Below are 27,852 nucleotides of genomic sequence, written 5' to 3' on the forward strand. Positions count from 1 at the left end.
ACTCGGTGAACCAAACTTCTCTCGACTGTAAACCACAAGGGTGACGAGTCCTGCTCACAGTGAAACACGTTATCACTAAAGGTGCATCTGTATCTATATTTGTTGTAGGGCTGAGCAGTTTTATTGATACTGCGATATATATATCGATATTTTGTATCGATTTTTCGGCCACGAGTATCAATTTATTTATTTTTGTTTTTAATTTTTTAAAATTTTTTTATTTATCTATTTATATTTTTTATTTTATTTATTCATTTATTTTAAAGCAAACTTTATTGAAAAGTCAGATGTTCCACAGAACATTAATATAATATAATACAATGTCAGGGGGGGTCACATTCTACAGATAAATTGGTTCATAAAAATGTTGTATAAAGTGCACAGCTCTCACGTTTGTTTCTGTTTGTCTGGCGGTGTTGTTCTTCCGCTTCAAAGGACGGACCACCAGTCCAATCAGCAACGATTCATGTCAAATCGCACTGTCCCTTTTTTTTCAGAAAATGATGTAAATGAATCGAATCGTTGGCTGAATATCGTGTATCGTATCGTGAGATTCGTGTATCGCTACAGCCCTAATTTGTTGGCCAGTGTTTGTTTAGACGGGTTAAATGTACCAGGATGAGGAAGCAGAAGGGGGGGTGGGGGGGTGGGGGGGTGGAGGATGTTGGCATTACACCACAGCTTGTGTAGGAGAACCAGTTTGAGTTCTATCACACAGAACGTTGCCCAACTTTTCCCTTTTTGCCTTTGCTGTCAGTCGTTTGGTGAGGGTTACAAAAAGTTTAAATGTTAATATATTGCTGCAGGTAGCCACTGCACGCCTGCTTGTTTTCTTGTGAGACCGCGAGAATAAAATGGACTCGGCATCACTTAATAACCTATTTCTTGTTTTCTGCCTTTGCCATTCCTGATTTACCTTTTCATGCATTTGCTTTATTGATTGGGCCAATTTATGTGCCGTTGTTTGTTGCATTTCTAAAATGTGTACCCCAAACCTCTCACAAAGCATCCACATATGCTGATTTATGGACTTTGCACTTGTTTGTCGCCCTTTAGCAGTTTACTTTTTATGTGAATATGGGGGCTGGTCTTCTGTATAGAAGAATCAGCAACACAAATATAGTTTTAATGTAACAAAACGATTTAGAAAAGCAGTTAAATTGTGATTGAAACTTAGTTTTTATCTCCCCCCCCCCACCACCTTTTTTGTAAGGCTGGGTGAGTTAACTCGGGAATTATTTAACGCCGATAAATATTTAATTACGCATTACCGCAGTTTTTATTTATTTTTTTAAAAAAAATTTTAAATTTATTTTATTATTGTAAAAGTCTTTAACTTTATAAGTCTAATTTAATTTCCCTCTGGGATAAATAAAGTATTTTTGAATTTGAATTGAATTGTCTGTTGCTCACAGGCTTTTATTTTGTAAAAGTCTGTTGCTGTCTGCTGTGGAACCGGAAAAGAAAGTAATCGGCGGATCCACCAAACATGGAGAAGGGTACGGAACTTTTACTCGGCCATTTTCATTTTAAAGTTCTTCCAGACGGCGGAGTCGACAGAACCAAAGTCATCTGTAAACACTGCCAAGTTGAACTGTCTTCTCAGCGTAGTAGTTCCAGTCTAAAATATCACTTAAAGGCAAAACACACAACTGATAGCAGCAAGTCATTCAAGGAAACAGACAGTGGAGCGAGGCTTCTACATAAAAACTACAGAAAGATGCTGATGTTAAAAGTGTGTTTGCACAACAAATGTTATGGCACTTTCATTCATATGGCAGCACATTTAAAATAAAGCTAAATGCTAATAGCTATACACTACTTTTGGATTCATTTTTGGATTTTGCATACAAATGCGATTAATCGTGATTAATTAGATTAAACATTTTAATCGTTGCCCAGCCCTACTTTTTTGTTATTGTTGCAGTCCGCAACTTGAAGAAAAAGTAAAGTCTTGATTTTAATGGTCACCAAATATCAAAATCTTTGAGGCTGATTTCATACGGAATCAGGAGTTTTGCACATTGTATCGTTTGTCCTGCACTAAAACCTGTGGTTGCACCATTTTTTTTGTTAAATGTGTGTTTAAATGTGTTTAACTGTATTCTACACGTAGGTTTCATGTACAACAGTGTCAGACGCACGAGTAAGGACGGCATAACAACATTGCATGAACAATGAGACTTTATTCACAATTTGTTTACACCAATAAAACAAAATATCATCTGTCGTGTTGCTGGGGCGTATTTACAGGGGGTTAATGCAACAGAACAGCCACCTCTCGATACTTGATGAAGTCTGTGTGAAAGAACAGCACAAGGAAATATGGTTCTGGTAAAAAAAAACAGAAGTCAATTAAAACATGTTTAGCTTTAATTTGTGTCAAAACTGCCGGGCAGAATCGGATCATTTTCTCAGTATTGTTTTAAAAGGTTCGTAACAGAATATTTTAAGCAAAAAACATGAAAATATCATACCACATCAAACAAGTTGTCAGCCCGTTTTGGGTTTTTGTGATGAAAAGCGGAGTTGATTCCACCATGACACCAGCTTGCTGCATTGTTACATCATGTTGCTACAGCAGAACCTTTCAGCTCGCCTCAAACATCAGTTCAGAGACGGTAATCCTTGGCATTTTCACTTTTTAAGGTTCTTGGGGCGTCTTATGCACTTAATAGTTTAATATAACAGATAAACCAACATTTAGTTGTTTGCTCGAAGAATAAAGTCTTTAGGCAACAAGAAGCTTCAGCACACTCGTTTTCTGACAGAATAGTGCATGACTAATCAAATATTGGCACAAACGAAACTGCATATTGAAAGCGGTCGAATCATTTAGTATCATACAAACTATAAGCTGGTTTCCTAAAGTCATCTTAGAACAATATGGGTTTTGTTTGCTTAAACGGGAATGTTTTTCTTTCCCTAAAGTTCAGCTTTAACGGGAGGAAATATTTCTCCCCAACAATGACATCGCTGGTTTCTGGGTAAAACCACCTCCGGTTAGTGAGGCTACGTTACATCTACTGGACTGAAAGTATCTTAAAGCACTATTTTAAGCAGCTATTTTTCGTCTCTTTATAAATTGTCAGCAGGAATTTATTAACTGTCCTTTCAGACATCTTTTTATGCTTTCCAGGCAGCCATTACTTTCAATCTGCAAACTCCCCAAGACTTTCTCCAAATAATCTAAATTGTATTTATGCGTTAAGTTTTTAATCGGAACCAAATGACCACAAATTTCCTCAGTGTTCAAAATTGTGGGAAAAACATGGCTTTTTACCAGTTTGTAGCTCCCTTACCCAAAAAAATGTGTCACCTAAAAACGTGCTTTATCTAATTATGTCTAGAATAAAGATGGATTTTCTTTCCCCAAACCCACTAAATTAATGTAACTTTCATTACAATCTCCTTAAAGTACGATAACGTACAGTATAAAACCCACTGTAAGTATGTCCCTGTTGACTGAACTGAATCTGAGGTACAATTTTATCATGGGTGCCAACGCTCGGATACCGATTTAATCTCAGAGGTTTAACTTTATGATCAGTTGGAACGTTGGAAATGAACTTGAAACGTTATGTTTATTCAACTTCTTTAAAATGCCAAAAGGATCAACGAAAATTGAGTTGCTGCTAAAACATGTCAGCCAACAGATCTTCACCCTGCACACATTTCAATAAAATTACTGCCTAACATATAAAGATTTTGCAAATCAAGGGAACATGGTGTAGTTGGCAGTAATTTACATTAAAGTACGGCTTAGCTTTGCAGTAAATGGCTGAAAGGTGACGCCACAAATGGTCTCATTGTTGAGTTGCAGCACAACAAAACAATTACTTTTAAGATGCTTTTTAGGAAAACCAGTTAAGTGTCAGTGGAAACAAATCGTCCATTAATGCTACATAAAAGATCCACTTTTCAGAAGCAAAACCATACAATTTTATCTTAAAATTACTGGTCAGAAACGCTTTACTTTGTACTGGCCTCATTCCACGGTTCCGTGCGTTTATATTCAACTTTTGATTGATCAAAGGATGCCAACAAACCAAGATAACTTTAAGTGACCAAAGGTACGAGCACAGCTAACCTTTAACTTTAATGAGGCCATTTTAAAATGAAGCATTACTCACTACAGTAATTTTGTGTGGCTTTTACCAGTCCTTGTACTGCATTTTATTAAGGCAAACATGAGTCCAACTCCACTTACAAGTCATGACATCGTTTGTCCACACGAGAGAAGAATTCAGGTTGAAGAAACACAGGAATAATCACGTACATGCCATTTCACCGGATCTTCAGCATCGGAGCATTTTTCTTAAATAAGTCAAAAAGCAATAGTGCGTTCTTCACTTAAGACAAAAAAAAAAAGCCTTCATGGAAGAACAAACCTTGTGTTTTGTCTTTTATATCTCGAGCTTTGCATTGACACCAGTGCACTGCATAAAAACATATCGGAGAACGTGGCACTAAAAGTCAGACGCTAACACAATTTTGAGCTACAAACATCTCGATTAACTTCACACACTCTAAGGACTAATCAGGGGGTATCGATTTGGTTCAACACGGGGTCCGTAAATACCAAAGATGTCGGCTTTCCACACACAGTTCAAATTATATATTGTTTGCGCTCACTTTGATCTAAGCTAATTAGAAAAAATATATATATATACGTTTTAGATGCTGCCAAAACACTGCTATACTCAAGTAAAGCCAATGAGAACTATCAACATAAAGTGGAACACAGCGAAAGATTCTTTGCAGTCCATCAACATGTGCTTTAAAGCAAAGAGATGCCACTTTGGAAAACAAGCTGCATGGGATTATTACACAAGAAGGAAAGTCTACCCATGGACAGGACTGGTTCAACCGTTTCCCCGCACAATGTTTACTAAGTTGGAAAAGGGAAGAGAAGTGAAACGGAGGCAAAAGGAAAGGCATCAAGAAACGGGAGACAGGACAGGATGTAACGGTGAGAAGGGACAGGAAAAACAATCTGCTTGAAGGAAGAGATGGATGGCAAATACCACAAGAGGAGAAGGGGTCAAATGAGGAAATGATTTAAAATAATGATGAATTAAATGAGAAGACGGGAAACGAGATGAAACCAAATGAAAGGAGCGTGAGAGGAGACGGAAGGAAAGGAATAACGGGACAAAGATGGTAGAGATGGAAAGGGGCCATAAAAGGACGTGATGAGAGGAATGATCCTCCAGTTGGCGCAGAAGAAAACTGAAGGAGTTCCTTCCTTCCTACTGGGGAAGAACTTTCAGAATGGCGTTCACCTCCTCGGCAACGGTTGTCAACGCAAACTCGAACTGATCCTGCAGGAAGGAAAAGGAAAAGTGGTGAGTACTGAGACTGTGCAGAGGTAAGATGATTAGTGGAGGTGGAATTTCATTGATGCATTCTACCAGTTTAACAAGGATAACGTTACTCTGCAGAAATTACAACGATAACAAGGTCAGCCTTGGCTGAACACCAAAATCCAATAAATTGTATTGTTTCCGTTGATTGTTTACTCGATAAGATCTCTCTTTACAGCGTATGTTAGGTCATCATAGCCTGGCTAAATACATTGCATCCATAACCACGGTTATGGTATTATTCTGTTGCTATGAGAACGTCAATTTTCATAGCTTCAGACTTAAAAACCAGGTGTTGAACAGGGATTTGCAGTGGAGTTTCTTCCACAACAAACTGGTAGAAACTGTTTCTAGCATACCGTGTGAACCGCAGTCGTGTAGTTGGTAGTGCCTTTGGGCAAGGCATTAAACTAAGTTGCTTTGGATGATGAGCTAGTAGCTTGCAGGGTAGCACCACCACCACTACGTGCTAAAGCTAAGCTCTAAAGCTAAGCGCTTTGAGGAACCTAACTAAAGTTAAAATGGTTTTAATAAGACCAGGCCATTTATAGTGTAGGGTTTGACTAAACACCAGAAACGAGGTTTAATGAAAAATGTCTCCATCTTTGGTACTTTGATTAGTGGTGCTAAAGGAGGTTGTAAGACTCCAGACACCACTCATAGCTGAAAATCCCATCGTTGCATGATTATTTTTGGTAAACAGAACTCAACATATACTTTGATTTGGGGTCTGTGTTGCGTAATTAATACGTTTCTCTAAAAAACTATATATCCTTATCGATCACTGATGTGATTCTAAGTATGAATTCTAGTTCTAGTCCCACATAAACATGCTTCAATTTTGGATTTACTTTACAGAAATTGGAATAATAAAGGCCTAGTGAGTAAGCTCTGGTGACATCTTGCGGTATAAATTGAATATCCTGAGCTTAGGAAAACTACGGTGGCCCTGAAAGATGCAAAGTGCTCGCTTTATGGCTCATTCCAGTGAAATGAAAATGCAATTCTTATTTTCACGAGATTCTACACTAATGAAAACATATTTATGCATCGTATTTCTCGAGGTTACACATTGGAATTTCAAGGTCTCAAGCAGCATTGTTCCCCCAATATAATCGAACAAGAAGTCATGAGTGGTGACGCTGGGGCTGCTGACCACAAGGGGAATCTGTGTGAGGAATGCAGAGAGAGAGCACGGTGACAGCGCTCCACCCAAGAAACATGTTTTAATAAAGCATGGATCAATACAGCACGTGTTTTATAAACATCATGGGTTTACTTTCCAATTATGTTCTCCTAGCAGCCGCTAATGTTTCCAGAGCCGCCCGGAGTCATTTTAAAAAACAGAACAGACTTTGTGTTTTAGGTAAAAAATGGTGAGGTTTTTGGAGCATTGCAGAAGTGTCATTTACAGGCTATGTCTTCCATGCCATTTGGGTAAAATGCTGCAATGGTTTGCTGGAAAGCAAAGCGGCGTTTAACCGTGTTTCTCGCATTTTTTGGGTTTCTTGAAAACCTCTCTGGCAACACGCAAGCCTGAGCTTCATCAATGCTGACTGAAATCAGACAGATTTGTCAACTCTGTACAGTCTGCTTCCAGCTTTGGTCTGATATTGTCTCACACCAACCGGCTGGTGATGGGAAACCAACATCTAACCCCACACAACCGTATGGAATTTAATCAAGGGCTATACGTACGTGCACAGCAATATTCTGATTTTAAATGAGACCAATCCAACATTTCCTGGGCTGCAAGGTGGTGTGGTGCATGCATGCATGGGGGTCCATCATCCAAAATGGTGGCTTAGGTTCATTTGTGATTCTAATCGGTGATTTTAGTTTCTGTGGAGGGTGTACGATGCACGTAGGGGGAAGAGATGTCACTCTTGTCTGCATTCAAAACTTCAGAGCCCTGTGGGAATGTTAGCAACATACTGTATGAATAATTTCCATCTGATATTAACAATTAGTTGACGAGGTCTGCAAGAGTGAGGCAGAGTTAGATATATATAGAGTTATATAACTGGACGAGAACCCATAAGGAACCGAATTGCTAAATTCTTAACGATTCCCATCCCTAGTGAAGATGCTGTGAAAACGCCAGTGGGACGCAATATTGAGATTAAGGTGTATACATAAAATCAACATACTTCACTTTATTCAGTTATTTCTTACTTTAATTGGACTTTATTTTGGTAAAGATGATTAAAAAGTGTCTTATTGAATTACTATCAGAACATTTCTGTGCATATAAACTTAGCCAATGCCAGCGTAGCTGTGCAGCCAGGGTTTTTGGAGAGGAGGGGGGAATGATGAACAGAAGCTATGGTCAGTCACACTTTCCTCACACAGCTTGACAATCGTTTTGGGAGCTTCATGTCACAGTGCTAGATGAATCTGCGCTCTTCTTTGACTGCACAGATTCAAAGATCAGAATGCTTTCTGTGGCTCATCTTATCAAAGGAAAACATCTTTTTACTTACAATTTGCTCCAAAACACAACATAAAAAAGCAAAGCCATGGTGTGGATTTTGTAGCGATTTCACTCGGCACTAATTACATCTTGGTGGTCGGGGCTTCGGCTGCCTTCTTAAATGAGCCGAGTCTCCAGCTGACTGGAGTCGACTCCAGACAAAACTATCACCTTTTATTAGACGTGCTGCTGTGCAGACATTAATTTCTCCTCTTCTGTTAGAGTAAAAACCGCTGTACAGAGCCGGTAATGTTCAGAGATACTTTATCACAGACTTTATGGACCGTCACGTCCACAAATATTTCTGCTTTATTTCTCTACCGATGCACTCCATTCATCATGCAGTTACCAGCTCCTCCTGGTCTGCTGCATGAAAAGCTTTTTTTTCCATTGGCATGCTGTTATTTAGATTTAAGGATCTGCTGGATGGTGTTTAAATTATTGACTAAACCCCTCATTGGATCATTAAATTAAAAATGCAACCCTTACTTTCGAGCTTCTATTTGTGAGATATCATCTTTCCCGTCTATGCGAGCAGTCGGAGAGTTTCCCCCCATGTGCAAACACTCCCGACCCCGGCGTCTTACCTTCGTCTGGACCATTCCCGGCCTCTGGTCCCGCAGGTGCTCCAGAGTCGCCGCAATATCGATTTCCTTGGCACCTGTCGTACACACACAAACAAAACCACACAAATTAAAAAAAGAATAAATCAATTCTGCTGGATTTTGTTCAAAGTAGCGCAAAGATAATCCAGCTAACATCTGTCAAGCTGGTGTTTTATACCAATTCCCCTGGGAACAGCAAAAGAAGATTACATTCATCCCCCACAAACAGCTTCGAGGTGATGTTTTGTTGAGGGGATGAAAAAAGATAAAGAGGGCAGGCGACTTTTGGAGAGGACTCTGTGAAGGAAGTGGCAGGCCGTGGGTTTAAGGCATTCTCTAAAGCGAGCTGATCTCAAAGCTCCTTGTTGTTCTTCAGTTGTTGTTCTTAGCTTTTCATGACTGTTGCTTACAAGAGCTCCGTTAGTTCTGCCAAAATGGTGGAATCCCTTTTAACTTGCCAGTCAGCCCATCTGGATGCCAGACTGTGTGGCTGCATGCAGGCGACCGAATGACCTCTGGTCAGATTACCAGAGACCGTGGTATATTACAAACGGATCAGGAGCCTTTTTATGTAAATACAGACTCATTTGGTATCTGAGGTGCACTGAAAAAAAGTGACTTTTTGGTGAAGTAAACTCTATTACAGTAACTGTCATAATCTCTACCTTGTATGTTTAAGATTCAGTAAGAACTAGAGCTTCTTAATTAAACATTTTATTAACGTAATACATGAATTATGGGGAAGAGTAAGTTTTACTTAGGTTTCCTCATACAATTTAAATGTTTAATAGTTGTATGTACATAAACCTAGAAATACTACATAAACTTTATTCTGAAAGTGTATCGTTAAAATCTACTAAGTTACTTCATACCAGCAAATACTACAGATGTATAAAATTTTGAGTAAAATGATGTTCCTGCCTATGAAAAACAAGTAGACTTTACTTAGTTTGTTTAAATAAATACAACTTAAAACTTAGATGTAATGAAGTAAATGTTACTTCATATCTTCAAAACTGTTGTGTTTTATGGTAAGTAAAATTGACTTGATATTGCAGCATTAAATATTACTTAAATCATTTGAGTGCAAATACTTACAAAGGGTTTTTTAAGTAAATCTTATGAGTTGCTTTTTTCAGTGTGTGTAATCAATGAATCCCTTTTTAGAAAAATTAAAAGAATAATAAGAAAAACCCGGTGAAGGTTTGTCTGGGTAAAGACTCGGCTCTTAGCAAGCAATTAAAGATTTAAATTCCATCCGGTTTCCCCCTGCAGAGGGGCGCAGGGAGCTCGAGTCCATCCCTGAAAACATTATGCAAGAGGCGAAGTATATCCTGCTGGACAGGTTGCCAATCTATCACAGAGGTAGCACAAAGAAAGGGGCAACCATGCACACTCGCAGGCAATTAAAGGAACTGGCATGTCTGTGGTGTGGGAGAAAGCCAGAGAGACGCAACAGTAAAGACTTTCACCTCCAATAAGAGATTATACGGCAGCTGGAAATGTTCTTTTTCAGTCTAAAGGCCAAGTAGTAATGATTCTGCAACTCTCACAGATATTCATCAACCCTGTTTCTAAAGTAGAACTGCCTTTGAAAATGACTAGAAACCATGAATACGTGTAATTTCATTGTTTTTCAGCTGAGAAGTTTTTGCTCTTCAAACTGGCAATTAAATATGGGTTTGGAGGTGGAATAAGTTAGTGGAGAGCCAAGTTCAACAGCAGCGTGAGACTGTAGCTGTTTTTTCTTCTTCGTTTAGCCTTGAACGCTGTAATTTCTGGTCATGTCAGACCGTTATTTTCTCCTTTTTTGTTCCCATTTTGGTTACGTTTGGACACCAACTGTTAGATTTAGGTACCGAAATGTCTCGCTTGGATTTGATCTTTTCCTCAATGAGCGCAACGGGATTATTTTGGAGGAAACGGGTTCTCCTGGCTGAGCTTTGGTTGACTCGTCGCTCTCATTGGTGGTGGTGCATTTAGCTGATGTAGAGCCAGAAACCAAAATAGCTAAATGAGACTGAATAACTGACCTACATTAGGAGTGTGGCCCAGAACAAGCAACTGCTTTATGTGTAAATATGCACCTTTCAACACCTGACTCCAGTCCAAGTCTCATGTGTAAAGATGTGGTTTAGTGTCCAGATCTGTCAATGCTGGAAAGGTATTGTTTAAAATGGTATCTTTTATTACATAAATGTTCTGCAGAGCAGTCTAATGTGAGCGTTGACTGAAGAGCTTCGGGGTAAATTTCTGACGCAGTGTCCTAATTTGTGTTTTTATTTAATTTCTATCAAACAATTTGCAGAATTGCTCAACATGGACTGTGATTAAGCTTACTGTCACGCGCTATTGTGAAAGATTAGAACTAAACTGTAAAACCACCAGCCTCAGTGGATCATATGAGCCAAAAGGGAGGGAAAAACTGATGCTGAACGTGTTTAACTTTCAAATGTTGCTCACCAGCTCTATGAAAAGGCAAGACGAACGCTGAAAACACCGATGCTTTTAAAGTGATGATGATTAAACTGAGAAATGGGAAGTCAGATTCTCTAAATGCACTTGCAGGACAAAACAAAAGTAAGTTAAGAAATTTCTGTCCCTTTCATTCACATATTAATGTGACTTTCTGTTAAAAAAGAGTAATAGTTTTCTCCTGGCTGGCAAATAAAGAACATTCTTCTTTTTAAAAAAACACACACATTGGAGCGGCCGTCACCTAAGAAAATTAAAGGAGTGTAATTGGTGCAGGAATGCAGCTGTTGGAATGTAAGAAGCAGAAAGAAAAAGACAAAAGACGACTCACAAAGACGGCAGCAAAACCGACGAGAGGAGATAAATAGTTGAAGGCTGGGAGAGAAAGCGAGGTGCGAGCAACAATTAAATTCCCAAAGAACAAGAAGGGGAGAAAAAAAAACGAATACTAGAATGACTTTTTTTCTTGTTGTGACATAAAAACGCAGCTTTTTCTAGTCTGCTTCAAAAAGAAAATAAACGGTCGAAGCTCTGCTCATTCACACCATTTTCTCTCTGGTTTAAGTTTTTTTTTTTTTTAACTCTTCACAACACAATAGACTCCCTTCCAGCCAGAAACGCTGCAGCACACTGCTCCCCTAGTATTTCTTTTCTCTTTTCCAGGTTTGGGGGGCTCAACAAATGAGGGGCTATTGTGTAATTTCTGATAAACCGCAAAATGGAGGCAATGAAAAAGGGGGGAATAGTGTTAAAAACTCGGCCTTATTTCAGCTCTACCCCTCTGTAAGACTCCCGCTTTGGGGTTGAGGTCGACGAGTAGGACTGAGAAAGGTTTTAGGGGAGGGGGGGGGGGTACTATAGAAGAGAAGGAGTAGAGAGAGGGGGGAAGATGGGGCCCTTGAGGAAGCCACGAAAGACCCCGAGGCTGAGAGCCGGGCACAGCAGCTGGTGTGGACCTGTGGAATGAAATGCAGGGATGCTGAAAAGCTCACAGGCACTCAACGGGTTTTGTAAGATTCTTAAGATGAAGAGAAAGGTGGAGGGTGGTGTGCATGCGTGTGAGGGGGAGGGGGGGTGACGGAGAGGAGAGAAATGGGGAGCCTTTTAGAAAAGAAGAAAGAACGAGGGGAAAAAAAAAACGTGAGAACCGCAGCAATACCTCCTCAACCCTGCTACATCGCCATAATTCTTGAAATTTACAATTCATTCTTCAAGCTGCTGGAATCGAGAGAAAGCAAAGAGAGTTGGGGGGGCTATGAAGGAAAGGGGGCATTTTTTTTTGTGTCAGAGGTAGGAAGAAGAGGAGGAGGAGGGGGGAAGAGTCTTTGATCAGGATGGAAGAAGCCTGCAAACTCAGGGGCCTCGAGTTCAGGACGGACAAAACTCTAAAAAACAAGAAAGCTTTCAGCACAATGTGTTTATGGAAAAGATTCTCAGAAACTATATGAAATAAGCTTGAAAAGAAAAACATGGAATAAATAAAAAAACAGACAGGATTGATTTTTATTAGTTTTTTTTCTCCAATCTGCTCCTTGATTAGTTGGAAAAAACATTGAAATCTTCCCGATGTGTTGTTTGTTCACGCAGCTAAATATGACCTATAATTACGCTCAAAGGAAATGAAACTGTCACTGCTAACCGTGATGCTGCTGCTTTAACTCAACCAGGAAGTGACGGGTGTTTTTGGTAAAAGACTTACTGACTGAGCTTAATCCAGCAGTGATAAAACCGTTTAGTCCAACTTCAATCCCACAGTAAAAAGAGCTGGGAGTGATGGCCCCATCCATCCGCCCTCCTTCTACATTCATTTCTCTTTTAGCTTTCAGATTTACTTGTGAGATTTCAGCTTGCTTATATATCTTTTTTTTTTTTAAAGAAACACTCGAGAATGACATTTGCCCTGATTTGGAAACGCTGGTATTTCCCTCCTGCCGCCTTTAGGGGCGCCAGCTCAGAGGACAACACGACGAGTTGTGGTTTAAACGAATAATCCACTCTGTCAGCGTTTTATTTACAGCTGATTTAAGAGACTGTGTGACGACATATGGGATTACAAACACAACTCGTTTGATCATTGTTGCCATGGTTACGGCTAACGCCGGGGACAAAGCTGATGAACGCGGGGAGAGTAAACGGAAGCGTTGGTGTAGTTTAGGGTAAATGTGGGTGCACAATGTGTACCCATTTATTTTTCAGTCATCACAGAGCATCTATTTCATTGTGCATCATATTTAATAGCGTGTTGCAGGTCAGTCACTTAGAAAAAGGAAGACAAAGGCTGTGTTCGTAACCGCATACTTCTTCTACTACTCATACTAACTTTTTGAGTTAGTATGCGAGTTTGAGTAAGCGAGAAGTTCCCGGATGCATACTAGATTCGCCGAAATGTTGGGTATGCATCATGAGGTTACTACTCATACTCAAACTACCCAAGATGCAACGTAACGTGACGTCGCCGATCGTCATTTCCTGTCAAAACGGCAGTTTCAAGCTAGCTACAACGAGGGTAGGTTCACTTCCTGTTTTCAAAACAAAAGCACCAATTGCATCGTAATGGCTTTCCCTATGATAAAAGGCAACGGGTATTTTATTTTGTGAAAATAACCGGAAGTGCGTTGCTCACTGCGGCTAGCTTTAGTAGCGCCGAATTCGTGGGAACATTGTAAATAGCCGGTATTTTGTCAGATTTTCAACACGTTGGGGATCTAAACAACTACTTTCTCGCCTGAAAATGTTTCAAATGTTGCTAAAGTTTACAGAGTTTAGAGCTTAAGTGAAATCAGCTTCAGGCCGGCTGATTTCGGCTCGGGCAGGAGCGAAATGCATTGTGGGTAAACGCTCTGCATACTGTCTGATCGATGAGTATGAAAGTATGTAGTATGCGGTTTCGAACTCAACCAAAGACATCACCTGCCTTCTTCTAACTGGCTAATAGCAGTTGCCTTCATTGGATCGGTTGTAGGGTTAAAAATTAATTTTACATCGACCCTTACTCACTGACGAGAAGCAGCAGAAAATAGAGCAATGTATAATTCTACTGGCCCATTTTGGATTACACTCATGTTACTGTTTGTAAAACGAGTTGATCTAAAATGTAGTGAAATTAATGTAAAACGATTATTTTCAGGGTTGGAAATTAAGAGCTTACTTCTCTGGTCACTCACTAGAGTAAGTAATGAAATCATGAAAAAAAAAAAATGTCCATGTAAATTATTAATATACAATTTAAATTACTTGAAAAGTGGGGGAAATTTTAAATAAGGTGAAGCACTATTTATAGTAGTGTAAAAAATTAACCGAACAGCCGAAATCCTAAGGCTGAGGGAAGGGACTAATTAGGATTATTTATAACAGTGAAAGACAAAAAAAACATTCAGCTGTAAAAGTATCTCCCAAACAGCAGTTTACATTTCGTTTATCGGCAGCTGAGTTTGTTAAGATTCTCAGAATCTCACTTCAGGGGATTTTGGTGTTTTATCTTAAAGGATTACTCTGCTCCTGCACGGGTTTGGTTGATTCTGTAAAGCCTTAGGTTCACAAAACCTGTTCCAAGGCGGTTAAATAAGCTGAACTACAGAGCCGTCAGACCCCCCCCCAAAACAAAAACTCTTTCGGTCAACAAAAGCTGGCTAAAGCAAAGTTTACATTGTGTTTTTTTTCTGGGTGAAATCCTCACAATATCTCTGTCATATCAGTGATAATATTATAATCTAAATGTATCACTCGCACATCATTTCTTATGTCTGTGCAACACTAGGGTCTGATCTCAGTTCACAATCACGCTTTATAAGGCATGAGAAATCCCAGAGATAAAAATCTAATGCCTTCCCTTTACTTTTTCATTGTTTGGGATCCTGCAAAGCAGCAAACTTCACGCTCATGTAGATTTATATCTGGAGTCTGGTGGCGACGGAGTCTCTGACACGCAGCTAACGATCAAAGCTTTGAGCAAAGTGGCGAACTGTTACGACCATTGAGTTCAAATGCTGTTTCCTTCACAGTAAATTTTCTGATGCAGGACGGACATGAATGTGGCCGGAGCCCCCCCCCCCCCCCCCACCCTCCCACCGGCCACGCCCAGAGGCGCCCGGCCCCGGCGTGCCGAGGGGTGTGATCACAGTGTGACAGCCTGGGAAACGGCCACTGATGCCCCAACTGACCCTTTGATGTGGAATTAAAAGACCCAGGAGCTCGTTCTGCTGCAGCGGCAGCAGCAGCAGCACACAATGAAACAAAAGATATGTGCACACATGGGAACCCACTGAGTCTGAGATCTGGGCACGGCCCGTAAACTAATAGTGGCTAAAAACTAAATGTTTCAAACCAGCTCCTTTCCAACTTGTCATCATTTAATAAGCGAGCAGGAGCGTCCGTTGAAGTCGCTCGATATCTGAAAACAGACGCCACGAGAGAGAGAGATCGCACTCTTCTGATTTCATCACCTGCTGCACGATCCGTTGCCACGGTAACGGACGAGGGCAGACTATTAATTCCAAAAAAGCAGAATTGTGCCCTTCCAACAGGTGATTAACGTTATCAACAGGTGCAGTGCAACAACCCCCCCCCCCCCCAAAAAAAACATGTTTTCATTCACCTAATTATATCAATTATCATCGTAGTTAAGGAGCACAGGCTGTGAAACATCAGAGTGTCTTTGTGTTCAAAGAAGGTTAATTAAAACACACAAATTCATAGTTTCTAGTTAGTCTGTGTGGATGGAACTTGGCTCAGTTTAAATGTAGTCAACCAGTTACATTCATGCAACAGTGCTGAGGTAGAGTCGGTCTGCTACATCAGAGAAATGCTCCCAGAACAGATAATGTGTCCTCGTCTGATGGCGGTTTCAATCGCACGTAATAACGGTGTGGATAACAACAAAGCACAGCCCACTGCGTCGTCTAAAAGCACTCACAGGACAGGAGCCGCTATTATTTTTTTGTTTTTCCCGGCTTGTTCTCAGTGCACTCGTAAAAGCTAGCAGTCGACGATGAAATTTACATCAAGCCGACACAAGCCGACCCTCGGATGTGTGAATCGGAAATGCAATAACGGCTCTAAATATTAGGATGGCACGAAACAATACGAGTCCAATTTCATTTTCCATGTCATACCTTTCATTTAATTAGAAGTCTTGCGATCGTATCTTGGGTTTTTAATGAGTTTAACTGTGTTTTTGTTGGTGTTGCAGAGGGAAAAACAAGCTGCGTTATGTGGAAAAGCATCTACAGGGAGGAATTAGACAAATATTAATTTAGCATAATTAAGCCAAAACTTCTCAGAAGCAGTGAGTAACCGTGACTGCTGAGTGTGTAAATGGGAAGTGTCGGAATTCATACCCACTCGTCACTGTGATAATCTAATTAAATGTGTTTATTTTAAAAAATAAATGATCCGACTTCAAAAAGAACTCTATCTCTGATAAGAGTTAATCTGACTCTATCATGTCGCCATGACAACGTCTTCACACACCGATTAAAGACATGTGGGGTGGGACTGGTGTTCGTGGCAGGACCCACCTTTAGCCATCTTGTTGAGGACCATGTCGATCAGTATGTAGGTACCAGTTCTTCCTGAGCCATCGCTGCACAAGTGGAAAAGAGACGGAGAAAAGAGGAATTATTTCAGAGAACAACAATTAAAACTTTCAATTCTGTGTAAATATGAGGTGCGTTTAATCTGGTGATTGTAAAATAATGCAGTCGTTTCTTTTAGAAAAGGTGTTATAGTTCCAATTGGTTGATCGTTTAACATTATATCTAATTGAAAATATCACAAAGGCTAATCTGATTCCAGCAAATGTTTTCTTTTTGAGGCTCAGTAATTGGTGGTTCAGAGCCAGGCTGTTTGGTGCCTGTTAGGAGGCTGAATGACGACTCGTCCTTGATGCCCAAAAGAAAAGGGCTACGTTAGAGGTAGGGTCACTGTGATATAAAAACGATTTATCATTAAAATTTCATTCTACCCAAACTGCTCTTTGCTGGTGAAATCAAAATATTATGACTTATTAATTTCTAACCTCCTACTGTGAGTGTTATTCAGTCTCAAACAACGTAAGTGAATTGGTCTGATAAGTATATGGTTTTAACTTTGTTATTGTGGATGCTTTTGGCTGTGATCGTGTGGTTAAAAGCTGTCACAATGCTACTGCATAATGGGCAAATAAATATACCTTTTAAAGTTATTTTTCAGGGCTGGGCAATGATTCAAATGTTTAATCTAATTAATCACATGATTTCCCTGATTAATCACGATTCATCGCATTTGTACGCAAAATCCAAACATTTATTCAAAAGTAGTGTGTAGCTTTTAGCATTTAGCTTTATTTTAAATGTGCTGCCATATGAATGAAAGTACCATAACATTTGTTGTGCAAACACACTTTTAACATCAGCATCTTTCTGTAGTTTTTATGTAGAAGCCTCGCTCCACTGTCTGTTTCCTTGAATGACTTGCTGCTATCAGTTGTGTGTTTTGCCTTTAAGTGATATTTTAGACTGGAACTACTACGCTGAGAAGACAATTCAACTTGGCTGTAAATGCAGGAGTTTTTTTCAAATTTATTTTGGAATACGTGCTTTTATGTTGAAACAAGTAAAACAGGAAGTAGCGGCGGTTAGGTGATGTAACCTGCTGGTTTATCTTTATTTTATTACTCCATGCTTCGTGGTGTTTGCTGTAACTGTGAATATGATGCATTCAACAGACTTTTACAATAATAAAACCTGCGTTAATGCGCCATAAAGTATTTATCGGCGTTAAATAATTAACAAGTTAACGCAATAATAACGAGTTAACTCGCCCTATCAGATTTGTGAATCATGGTTGCCACGGAGGGAGCAGTCAGCTATCATTAGTGCACAGCTCAAAATGAGGCTGATTTAGTGCACATGGCATTGGTAACCCGTACATCTGTGACTGCTTTACTGTGACGTACAACATATTCTGACACCCAGATGACGTCTTTTTCAGGAAAGAAACAAATTCTACGTGTATTATAAAAGCATTGATCTGCAGCAGAAGAGTCCAGGTGCCAAACCGGGCCGCCTGCAGCCCAGAACCGTCATCCATGTAAGATTCTGGAGCATTATGAAACAATTATGACAAACAAGACTTTGGACAGAGGTCTAATATTAAATAAAAAGGGCAAAATAAGTTGTTGTTGCTAAAAGAAGTGACGCAACATCGTGATAAGCATACACCAACTATTTAAGTAAAGTTTTTAAGGTGCTGCTGGCATCGAATTTAAAATAACCACAACTTTATTTGACGTTTAATCATTTCTTTGGACTGTTTTCAGCTAAACGGGGGGTTGAAACCTGCCTACACCAAGCTGGAGCTGTCATCAGTACCAGAACGGCTCATCATTAGGTTTTCCATTCCATTGTCTTTTGCAGTTTTAGGCTGTCGGTGCCGTATTTTCATCCAGACTGATGCAAATTCAAATAAAATGTGATGAAATACTGACTTTGGGATGTTAACAGATGTATAAAAACGTGTGCCAGGATCACCGAAGGCCAGTTCAGGTTGGTAAAACCTCATCCATCGATTTATTCCAACGATGCTTATTCCGTATCCTCCAACATGTTCTTGTCATAGTCGTAATCTGAGTGTTGAGCACGTGGGAGAGATTTATGAGTCTGTTTTAACCCTTGTGCGGTCTTAACATTCTGTTTACTCCCCTTGTCCTACGGGTTAAAAATGACCCGCCCTACCAAAGCCCCAAAATAAAGCAACTTAATTGAATTTTAAATCCAAAATCTATTTAGTATGATGAAACCACCTGTTATTTATCTATTCAACTCAATTCAATACATTTTTTTTTTTTTTTTTTTTACCACAAACCAACTGTCAGTTGGACCAACAGTTTTCTTGTTTTCTCAGTTTTCTTTTACATAATAAAGGTTTATTATTGCTATTATATAAATGTGAAGTAATTACTTCTGAATGAATTATATTGAAAGGGAAAAAAAACAGTGAACTTTTTTCTGGTGTTTAAATGTTTTTATAATTCACGGGTCAAAAATGACCCATAACACAATCTTTGTGCCCTAATGGTGTACAGCCCACATGGAAACATAAACAAAAATAAAGTATGACTTTTTCTAATGATGGGATCCCTTTAGGAAAAGTCATAACATTTCAAGTTGGAAAAAGATAGTTTAAGGTATTTTTTCTACAGCCAAACATGGTAGTGGCTCACTTTTGACCCGCAAGACAACAGGAGGGTTAAAGGGATAAATGACTTCAAAAGGTGTATAATTATGTATTTTTGTATGGAATTAAATAACATTGAAATATAAAACATTTTTCAGATGCACACAGATGTGAATGTGTGTTTTTGTAAGTTTTAAAAATGTGAATTAGACTCGGTAATGTGTGTGTGTGTGTGTGTGTGTGGGGGGGGGGTATGATTTGTATCCTACATTTACTTTTGATATCTGCACCCTGTGAGTCTTTTTCACAGGCTGGTGTGTTATCCAGCAAACTCAGGTACAAACTGTGTGCGTGTGTGTGTGTGTGTGTGTGTGTGTGTGTGCTGGCATGAGTCCATATTTCCAGAATATTTCATTTTCACCGGGACCTTGGTTATTTTCTGCAGTAATTGAGCAGAACCACAGCAGCACGAGTGTGTGTGTCACTCTTGTATTACTGCACCTTGCCAGGATCGTTACAAGGTGATCAAAGTGTGTGTGTGTGTGTGTGTCAGCCCACGCCTGAGGGCTGTGAGTAAACGTGTCAAGATGTCTGCTGCCTTCACAGACTATTTTCAATAATGGAAACAGAAAGAGGCATGATAGAAATATCAAGAAAAAGCCTCGGTGTGCAGGAAGAAGAAGAAGAAAGCCGCTTTGCGATTGGGAAAATTTGTGAATCTGGAGTCCTCCGTTCACTCTCTTCTCTCCCTGATTGCTTCACACTGCTCTCTGTATACATTAGGATTATAAATGGCTCTGCAATGTTGGCTCTGACAAAATCATTTGGAAATGAAAGTCTCTACATGGTAAATGTGAGAGTTCCTCAGTCTTTTCATGACTGCAGCCTTGCTATGGTTGACTGGTTTGAGTTCAGGGCCCTGACTGTGTTGAGAATATTAAAGATCGGCCTCCAAAAACATGCCCATGTTGCATCTGTTTATGCAGACTGCTACGGCCAATTATTACCTTCAAAGTATATGTGACCTCGAGAGCAATTTCATGCTAAGGGTAGAACTGGTGTCCACTATGTTGGTAGATGTTTTGGCCCTAATCCTGATTGTTTTCTAACCCTACACTCTGATATTTTCTAAAGCCAACTTGTAAGGGACAGCAGCGCTTCGTCATAATGTGCTGTTCACATGTAACCAAGGCAACCAGCAAACTGTTGGGTTGACAGTCCCAATGTAATAAGAAGGTATTTTAAACCTTCAGTTTCTTACCTGAATATTATTGCCTAAACCTAACCAGGAAGTGACAAGTGTTTGCTGTTTTACTGACACAAAGACCTATGATTGAAATCATACGACTTAGCTTCTCCATCCGCTCATTCCTGCTTTTGAGTCTTCTCATGAGTAACGTCTACTCTGATGTGAAAATGCTCAGAGAAGTCGAATTTCCCTTCTGCTGCTTGTCGGGCCGGTACTTTACACGATTCTCTTTATGAGCCATGTCGAAGTGCATGAACAAATGACTTATGACTGTTTCCGTTGGAATATTAGGTCTGAAAACGAACTTGTTCTTAAAACACAGTGGTTGCTATTAGAAACCCCTTCCTGCTTCAGTTCCCTTACTGTTCATTACTTCAGAAATATAGAGAAGCTACATTTTAATTTTCAGAAACTTTAATTAATTCAAAGGCTCTGCATAATCCTTCCAAAGTCATGCCCGGTGCCAACAAGTAAGAGATATCACAGCCAAGTCAAAGCACTCATGCACTGTGAATTGTACATAGGTCACCACCGTAAACTTCTCTATGACGTCATCTGTGTTGACTGATCTGAATTCTGCTGAACTTGTCGATAGTTAGGAAGAGGAAATAGTGAATCAGTGCAGAGAAAACAAGTTGTTTTCTACCCCTTAAACCTCTGTGAAACCCATTGGCTGTGTTCGAAATCGCATACTTCTACTAACTTTATGAGTTAGTATGCGAGTTTGAGTAAGTAAGTTCCTGGATGCATACTAGATTCGCCGAAATGTTGGGTATGCATCAAGAGGTTACTACTCATACTCAAACTACCCAAGATGCAACGTAACGTGACGTCGCCGATCGTCATTTCCTGTCAAAAAGGCAGTTTCAAGCTAGCTAAAACGAGGGTAGGTTCACTTCGTGTTTTCAAAACAAAAGCACCAATTGTGTCGTAATGGCTTTCCCTATGATAAAAGGCAACGGGTATTTTATTTTTGTGAGAATAACCGGAAGTGCGTTGCTCACTGCGGCTAGCTTTAGTAGCACCGAATTCGTGGGAACAAAATTGTAAATAACCGGTATTTTGTCAGGTTTTCAACACGTTGGGGATCTAAACAACTACTTTCTCGCCTGAAAATGTTTCAAATGTTGCGAAAGTTTACAGGGTTTAGAGCTTAAGAGAAATCAGCTTCAGGCCGGCTGATTTCAGCTTGGGCAGGAGTGAAAGGCGTTGTGGGTAAACGCTCTGCATACTGTCTGATCGATGAGTATGTAGTATGCAGTTTCGAACAGAGCCATTGTGTCCATTTATTTTATAATGCGATTCAGCCTGGTGAAGGCAGTTCGTGAATGCTGATAAAACAGAGTTTGGTTCTTCTGACGAACATTAATACACCTTGCTTTTAAGTTGGATTCCCTGGGATTTTGCATTCATGTAAAGCCAGCACATAGAGAAGAAAGCACTGACTGGGTTACTATCCCCTTGTTGTTTAAGATATCTATAAAGTTTATTAGTCTTTCAGTCATGTTGTGGACATTTTGGCACATTTTGCGAGTACTGGATCACACCCAACATTCACCTATCCACGGGAAAAAAAAAAAAAAAACTCATTTTAGGAAACTAACCTCTGGCTACATGTTTCCTCAAGTTAGATGTTGAGTTTCTGCTGGAATGTGCGTTTGTTTTGGTTGACACAGAAGACACATAATGTAGCTGCTGTTTCTCACTCTTTGTAAGGTAAACATGCTTTCAGTATGAGGCCTCGTCTGTGTCTTCATTTCCCACCGTTGATTCTGACATTTTTCATCTGTTTCTTTGTTTGTTTGCTACGACTGCTAATGCTAAAGCTAACCCGTCCCGCCGCTGAGATTGAGTACGGTCACGTGACCAGACTGCACGGCTACGTCTGATTGGTGGAACACAGTCAGGTGGTAGAGCCTTTGGTGGAAGTCTCTCTCTCTGTCAGAATAAAACATTAAAATGAGGCGTACGCGGGGGGATAAAAATAATGAGGCGTAGAATACCAAAGAGGTAAGAAGAAAAGTAACCAGCTCATTGTAGCCTAATGTAGCGGAGTAAGAGGACAGTTTCTGCTGCACACATCTACTCAAGTAAAAGTAAAAAGTATAGAGATTTAAAACTACTCGTAGAAGTGTAATTTTTTTCAAAAACATACTCAAGTAAATGTAACTCGTTACTCAAGCTCAGGATTGTTCTTGTGGGTTTCTGCCGTTTGCTTTAAGTTGATTGAAGGTTTGATGTATTCTTAAAACCGTTACTTTGTAGAGTCCTAACCGTAACTCAGAGAAGCCATCATGATCGAGCTGCTGTGGACGGGGCTCCATGAGGACGGCTTTAATGCTCTGGTGCTGAGAGAAGTAGTTTCATCACAGCGGCGGGGCTATTACACTATATTAAATAATAGATCACTCCTGCAGGAACCAGATGACAGACACGAGAGCTATCTGCTATGAAGGAAATCTAATCATCGAAGTATGTTTCCACACAAAAAAGAAGTTTTCTGCTAAAGACCACTTTAATTGGGTCTCAGGAGAGAGTTTTTTCCTCAGAGGTGGGAAAATACAGACGGCAACCCTGCCTCTGTCCATTTATTTCTCTCTAACCTCTCACTGACCCTCCTCTGTGGACAGTTGATCATTAAATAACTTTTTAATGTATCTAAGATGTGTGCCACCCTCTACATGCTACTAACAAGTGACATGGAAGCTGGTGGGAAAGCGTTAAGACTCCCTGCCAAGTTGGGCTTTAAACTATGAAACAATTTCCCAGTATTTTCACATGAGTCGAAACAGAATGGTTTTTGGACCCTGAATGTATGCTTTAAATATACAAACAACAAAAACCCTTCATAGTAAAGATGATACTTGCCTGCAGTGGACTATGATGGGACACGAGCGACCTCGGTAGCACTTGTTAACTTTCCTGTGTAGAACAACAAAAAAACAAAAAACAGAAATGGGAAGTCAGTGTTGTCATGAGGTCACGTATACAGACACTTAAAAAAATATACAGATAGGCTACACCTTAAAAGTCTTTAAGCAATCAGTCATTTATTATCATACAGTAGTTTCACTTAGAAAAGGATGTACGGTGAACCTTTCTTCAGACCGTTTTATTCCACAAAGACTCAGTTGGAGCAATTCTTGGATTAAACTCCCCTGTTTACTCAATCACCAGCTACCAAATGCTTATGTATGTTGCTCCCCTAAATTTAAAAAGGTGTCTCTTGACTAAGCGACAGTTTACTAAAAGCAAGGAGTGAGAATGTGTTGATGCATTTGTTTCACTGATGGAATATAAGCTCAATTATTGATGTTGGTCGATTGGGTTAAATTTGTTTGAAGAGAAAGAAAACCATGATTTTACTCTATGGCAGAGCAGCTACGTTTGCATCCATTGCTGCGTCTGTACTTGCATGAAAAACTTGGTGTTTGTTGAAAAAAACCACAGTCCTATCTGAAGACTGCTGTAAAAACGTAACCTTGTTCATCAAAAAGCGCCACAGTCGTTGCATCTGCACCAACACGAAGCAGACATCTGAGCAAGAAGTGTGAAAGAAAGGTGGAGTTTGATCCCAGCTGGAGATTTCCATGATGATCTATATTCTGTAATAGTTTACAAGTGATTGACTGTGCATCAGCGAGTGGGAAAAATCCTCAAATCTGCATTGCTGATGCTTCTTTTTTCCCTACCTAAAGACAAAGTTTCTGAATTTTTCCTGACTTTTTAAACAGATCACAACACATTCCTCCAGGATTTGGTTCCGAGCTCTTTCTCTTTTCTTATCCTGGGCTACAGCACGCCTTTGAGCCGAGACTGTCACATATGAGTCTTGCTTTTCTTTGTCACACTCGTCTTCAGATCCAGAATCAACCTTTGAAAACTTAGAATAAAACATAAGTGCATGTGGAGGACTATAAAGTTTACTTTCTAAAATTACCTCCACGGGTGCATTTGAATAGTTTTTCTTTGTTTTCTTGCTTATTAAGGTTCCTAAATGAATGAATGTCTGCTATGAAAACAACTGGTTTAATTCTCTAACTGCTAAAAACTTGGAAAGAAATTTAGGTACCAAGATCAATGCAGATGCACACAAGGCCACTCTGGATGCTGATTCTACGTTCCAACTTTTTTTTTTCAAAGCTCAATAGAAGAGCTTCAGACACAATGAAAATGTTGTTGTTTGAACACAGATGTGACTTTTATTCGACGTGAGATGGGAGAAACATTTAGTCCGAAGAACGTCGTGCTCATGGTCCAACAAGGTGAAGGAAATGTTCACGATTTGGCCGGAGTCCCAGGGAACTGGGTGAGGGTAAATGGCATTAAGATTCTGTCCTAAAGCTTTAGAAACCAAGGATCCAACATGCAGCTTAAGTGGTCAAGAAACGGTTAACCGAGTACAATATCAGCATGTAGAAGTGTTCCGGTGGCCAACGTCAGGACTCCTGAAGCTACAGCCAACCAGAGAGCAGAATGATGGCAAGGGAGCCTTCTACCCTGAAAGATCTGGAGATCGGTGCAAAGGAGGAGCGATCCACAACTGTGGAGACCTACAGCAACAGATGAGCTGTTTGAATGCTGTCAGGGAAGATAATGGCTTTGGTTGGTTGTCTCTAAGACGTTGTTTTTGAGACGTTTTGGGTAAAATCTTTACTTTTTTCACACTCTATGAACATCTTGACATCCGAGTAAGGATGTGAATAATCTTCGACGCAAGTGTAAAATAAGTAAAAATCTTACCCAAAACATCTAAAAAAACAACGTCGTGGAGACAAAAAAAATGACCACGAATCACAATTTGTCCCAGGTAGGAATAATCCGGGACCTAACTGTACAATAATACATGCATCTCAGTTGGTTTTAGTTTGGGATTCCTTCAACCAACATCCCAGTAACTGAAGACAAAGTCCCACAACCAGGCGCACATTTCCACCATCCGCCCCGACCAACCATGAAAAGTCTGAACTCAGAGCAGACAATCACAAGTGACGTTTCCATGGAAACGGCCGGCAGAGGATCGCCAGCGAGCGGGCTGGGAGACTGGGGGTTGTGTAGCGGAGTGGGCCATTCAAAAGAAATGTCCCCGTAAGAAAGATTGGAGCTCGACAGAAACGGATTAATGGTCAACAAAAGTGAGAGATGGAGTGATGGAGGGGATGAGAGAGCTGGTGGAGGCACACCGAGGGGAAAAAGACACGATGTCCACTAATAATCACCCTGATGTGTGTGGGTGGACATTTTGAGATGGTTTAGTTCTGCAACTTTCTTGCTCAAACGTCAACGTGCTCGTCTCCTAAGACTGAAAAACGTGGCCCCTGACCTCCACTGTTTCACACAACTTCTCTCATTTACATACACGTCGCTTTCTTTTGTGAGACCAAAAATAAAGGAGCAAAAAGGCATCCGATTATGGATAATACATCTTTTTACCTCCGGAATAGCCAAGTCTATAGCCTATATGCTGCCAGTGTATAACATGCATTTACTTCCCGACATAATTCTTGTTCTTGTGTGTTCAGATAGTTGTTTTCTTCCAGTTAGGCACCCAAAAACATCCACTTAGTGCAGATCAAGAGAGCAAACTTTTCAGGAAAAGGCGGAATGAAACTGAGTGAAAGATGGATGGAAGGTGGGACAAAAGTGACCTGGAGAGGAAGGGAGGTATGGTGACAAAGGAGGGGAGATTAGAGGCAGTCAAGCAAATCAGCAGCAAGCAAAAAAAGGCAAAAGGTCATCTCAGATCACTGGGCACATAGAGGAGAGAGGGGCAAAAACAAAAAAGGGTGGTGGTGGTGGGAGGAGGAGGAGAGGAGTAAAAGGCAAGGGAGGTGGGGAAGGACCCAGGAGGTCCCTTGGTTGTAGAGTCACAGTCTCCAATGATCACTTTTGTGACTATGCAACTGGGCTCATATTACTAGCTGCAACATCACAAAAATGACAGTGGCAACCGCTAGTTAGCTGGTAAAACAGGAGGGAGAAGCTCGGAGGATTTGGAAGCAAATGTCAGTCAGTCCGGTGTGAGTAAACAACATGCCTGCACAAGCATAGAACAGATCTTTCAGCCAGCATCCTCCACCCAGAGAGGTTAAAAAAAGAACAAGGAGAAGAAGAAGAGGGAAACGGCCAAGAAAAACGAGGGCCGGTTGTTTTCGTGAAAGTACCATAAGCGTGGTAATAAAAGTGGAAAAATATCTCCTGCTCTTTTCTTCATCGTGTTCTGACCCCGCCGCCCTGTGAGTAAAAGCAATATTTCCTAACTGATGGTGGATGCTGACGCCCACCAGACCCTTTCATAATGGCTATGACCACAGATGACGGGCAGCAGCAGCATGACAACACCGGGTCTGTATATAAAACCGAGCCGGGGTCCGCTGGTCAAGACAATCCACAGTAAATCAAACAAAAGGGGCCAGGGCGGCTCTCGCCTAATAGGCAATACAGTATATCAGTTTAAAAGAGGTCGGAGGGGAGAAGGAGGGAAGTAGTTATAAAGACGCCGGAGATGAAGGATCGCTCCAGCTGAGTTTCCCTTAATACAGTCTGAATTACACTGTAGTGGGGTAGAAACTGCCCAGGACGGGGCTTTTATCTCTGGATCTGAGTGTCACGGCTCAGAACTTTCCTGCACTTCTGCACTGGTGCTGTGAGGTTACACTTGTTTTTCCTTCTGTTGCAGCAAGTGATTTGGTCAGAGAACGTCTTGCAAAATGCCAGAAGCAGAGAGGATTATTGCAGAGGCTGCCAGAGACATTTTAGAAGCAGGGAGGTTCCTGAATAACTGCGAGAAGAAGAAGAAGAAGAAGAAGAAAGAACTGGGATCAGTGAGTTTGTTTACGTGTAGGGTTAATCGAGCCAGCTCCAGTTTTATTGAACTACCGTCTTAGTCCGAGCATAAACTCAAGTTATTGAACATGTATGAGCATCTACTTTCTGAGGTGGGGATATACACCCTTTCAGCTGGTTCGTATCGAGCTTTCCCAGTTTGAAAAAGCTCGATACGAACCAGCCCAGCTACTGCATCATGGACCAAAACAGAGAAAATAAATAGGCAGGATTTCTTGCATAGAACTGGACAGCTTTACAGCTCCGTTCCGTTCGTACATGTTGCACTCTTTACGTGGTTATTCTGTTGTTCATGGCTTCTTCTTCTTCTATGTGCCAGCTTGTTGGTACCTCTGGGCCAAAGCCCAGAATGGGAATAGCAGAGCATGCGTGGAACACCTCGGCTAGAGTCCAATTGAACGTATACATGCAGGAGAAGTTAGACTTCCAGCTGTATTATCAGGATGTGTTAGTCCGACTTCAATGCACTTACATGTTTGCATGTATTCTAAATGTCCGGACCGACTCTTTAGTTCATGGTTTGTTCTAACTTCATGTAAACATGCTGAGAATACATGAACGATGGGAAAGACTAATGCAGAATGCAGGTAGGAAGTAGGGTACTGATCAAAGTACTGGAGTATCACCTTTTTTCCCCGGTGTGATATTCCTGCCATCTCTATTCTTTTGTGGAAAACAACACTA

At 40.4% G+C, this 27,852-nt stretch overlaps 1 protein-coding gene across 1 annotated transcript in view; it reads right to left on the minus strand.

Annotated features, from left to right (window-relative positions):
• Window positions 1–2,166: 2,166 nt before the first annotated feature.
• LOC142398666 (receptor-type tyrosine-protein phosphatase N2-like) overlaps window positions 2,167–27,852 on the minus strand; it is a 295,961-nt gene continuing 270,275 nt past the window's right edge. Inside the window, exons 20-23 of the mRNA XM_075482757.1 lie at window positions 23,191–23,244; window positions 16,436–16,500; window positions 8,427–8,500; window positions 2,167–5,324 (exon numbers count right to left, since the gene is read on the minus strand). Of these exons, the coding sequence (XP_075338872.1) occupies window positions 5,253–5,324; window positions 8,427–8,500; window positions 16,436–16,500; window positions 23,191–23,244 (265 nt within the window). The 3' untranslated portion in view covers window positions 2,167–5,252. The remainder of the gene's footprint in view (window positions 5,325–8,426; window positions 8,501–16,435; window positions 16,501–23,190; window positions 23,245–27,852) is intronic.

This window comes from Odontesthes bonariensis, chromosome 14, assembly GCF_027942865.1.
Source record: "Odontesthes bonariensis isolate fOdoBon6 chromosome 14, fOdoBon6.hap1, whole genome shotgun sequence".
Classification (NCBI taxonomy): domain Eukaryota; kingdom Metazoa; phylum Chordata; class Actinopteri; order Atheriniformes; family Atherinopsidae; genus Odontesthes; species Odontesthes bonariensis.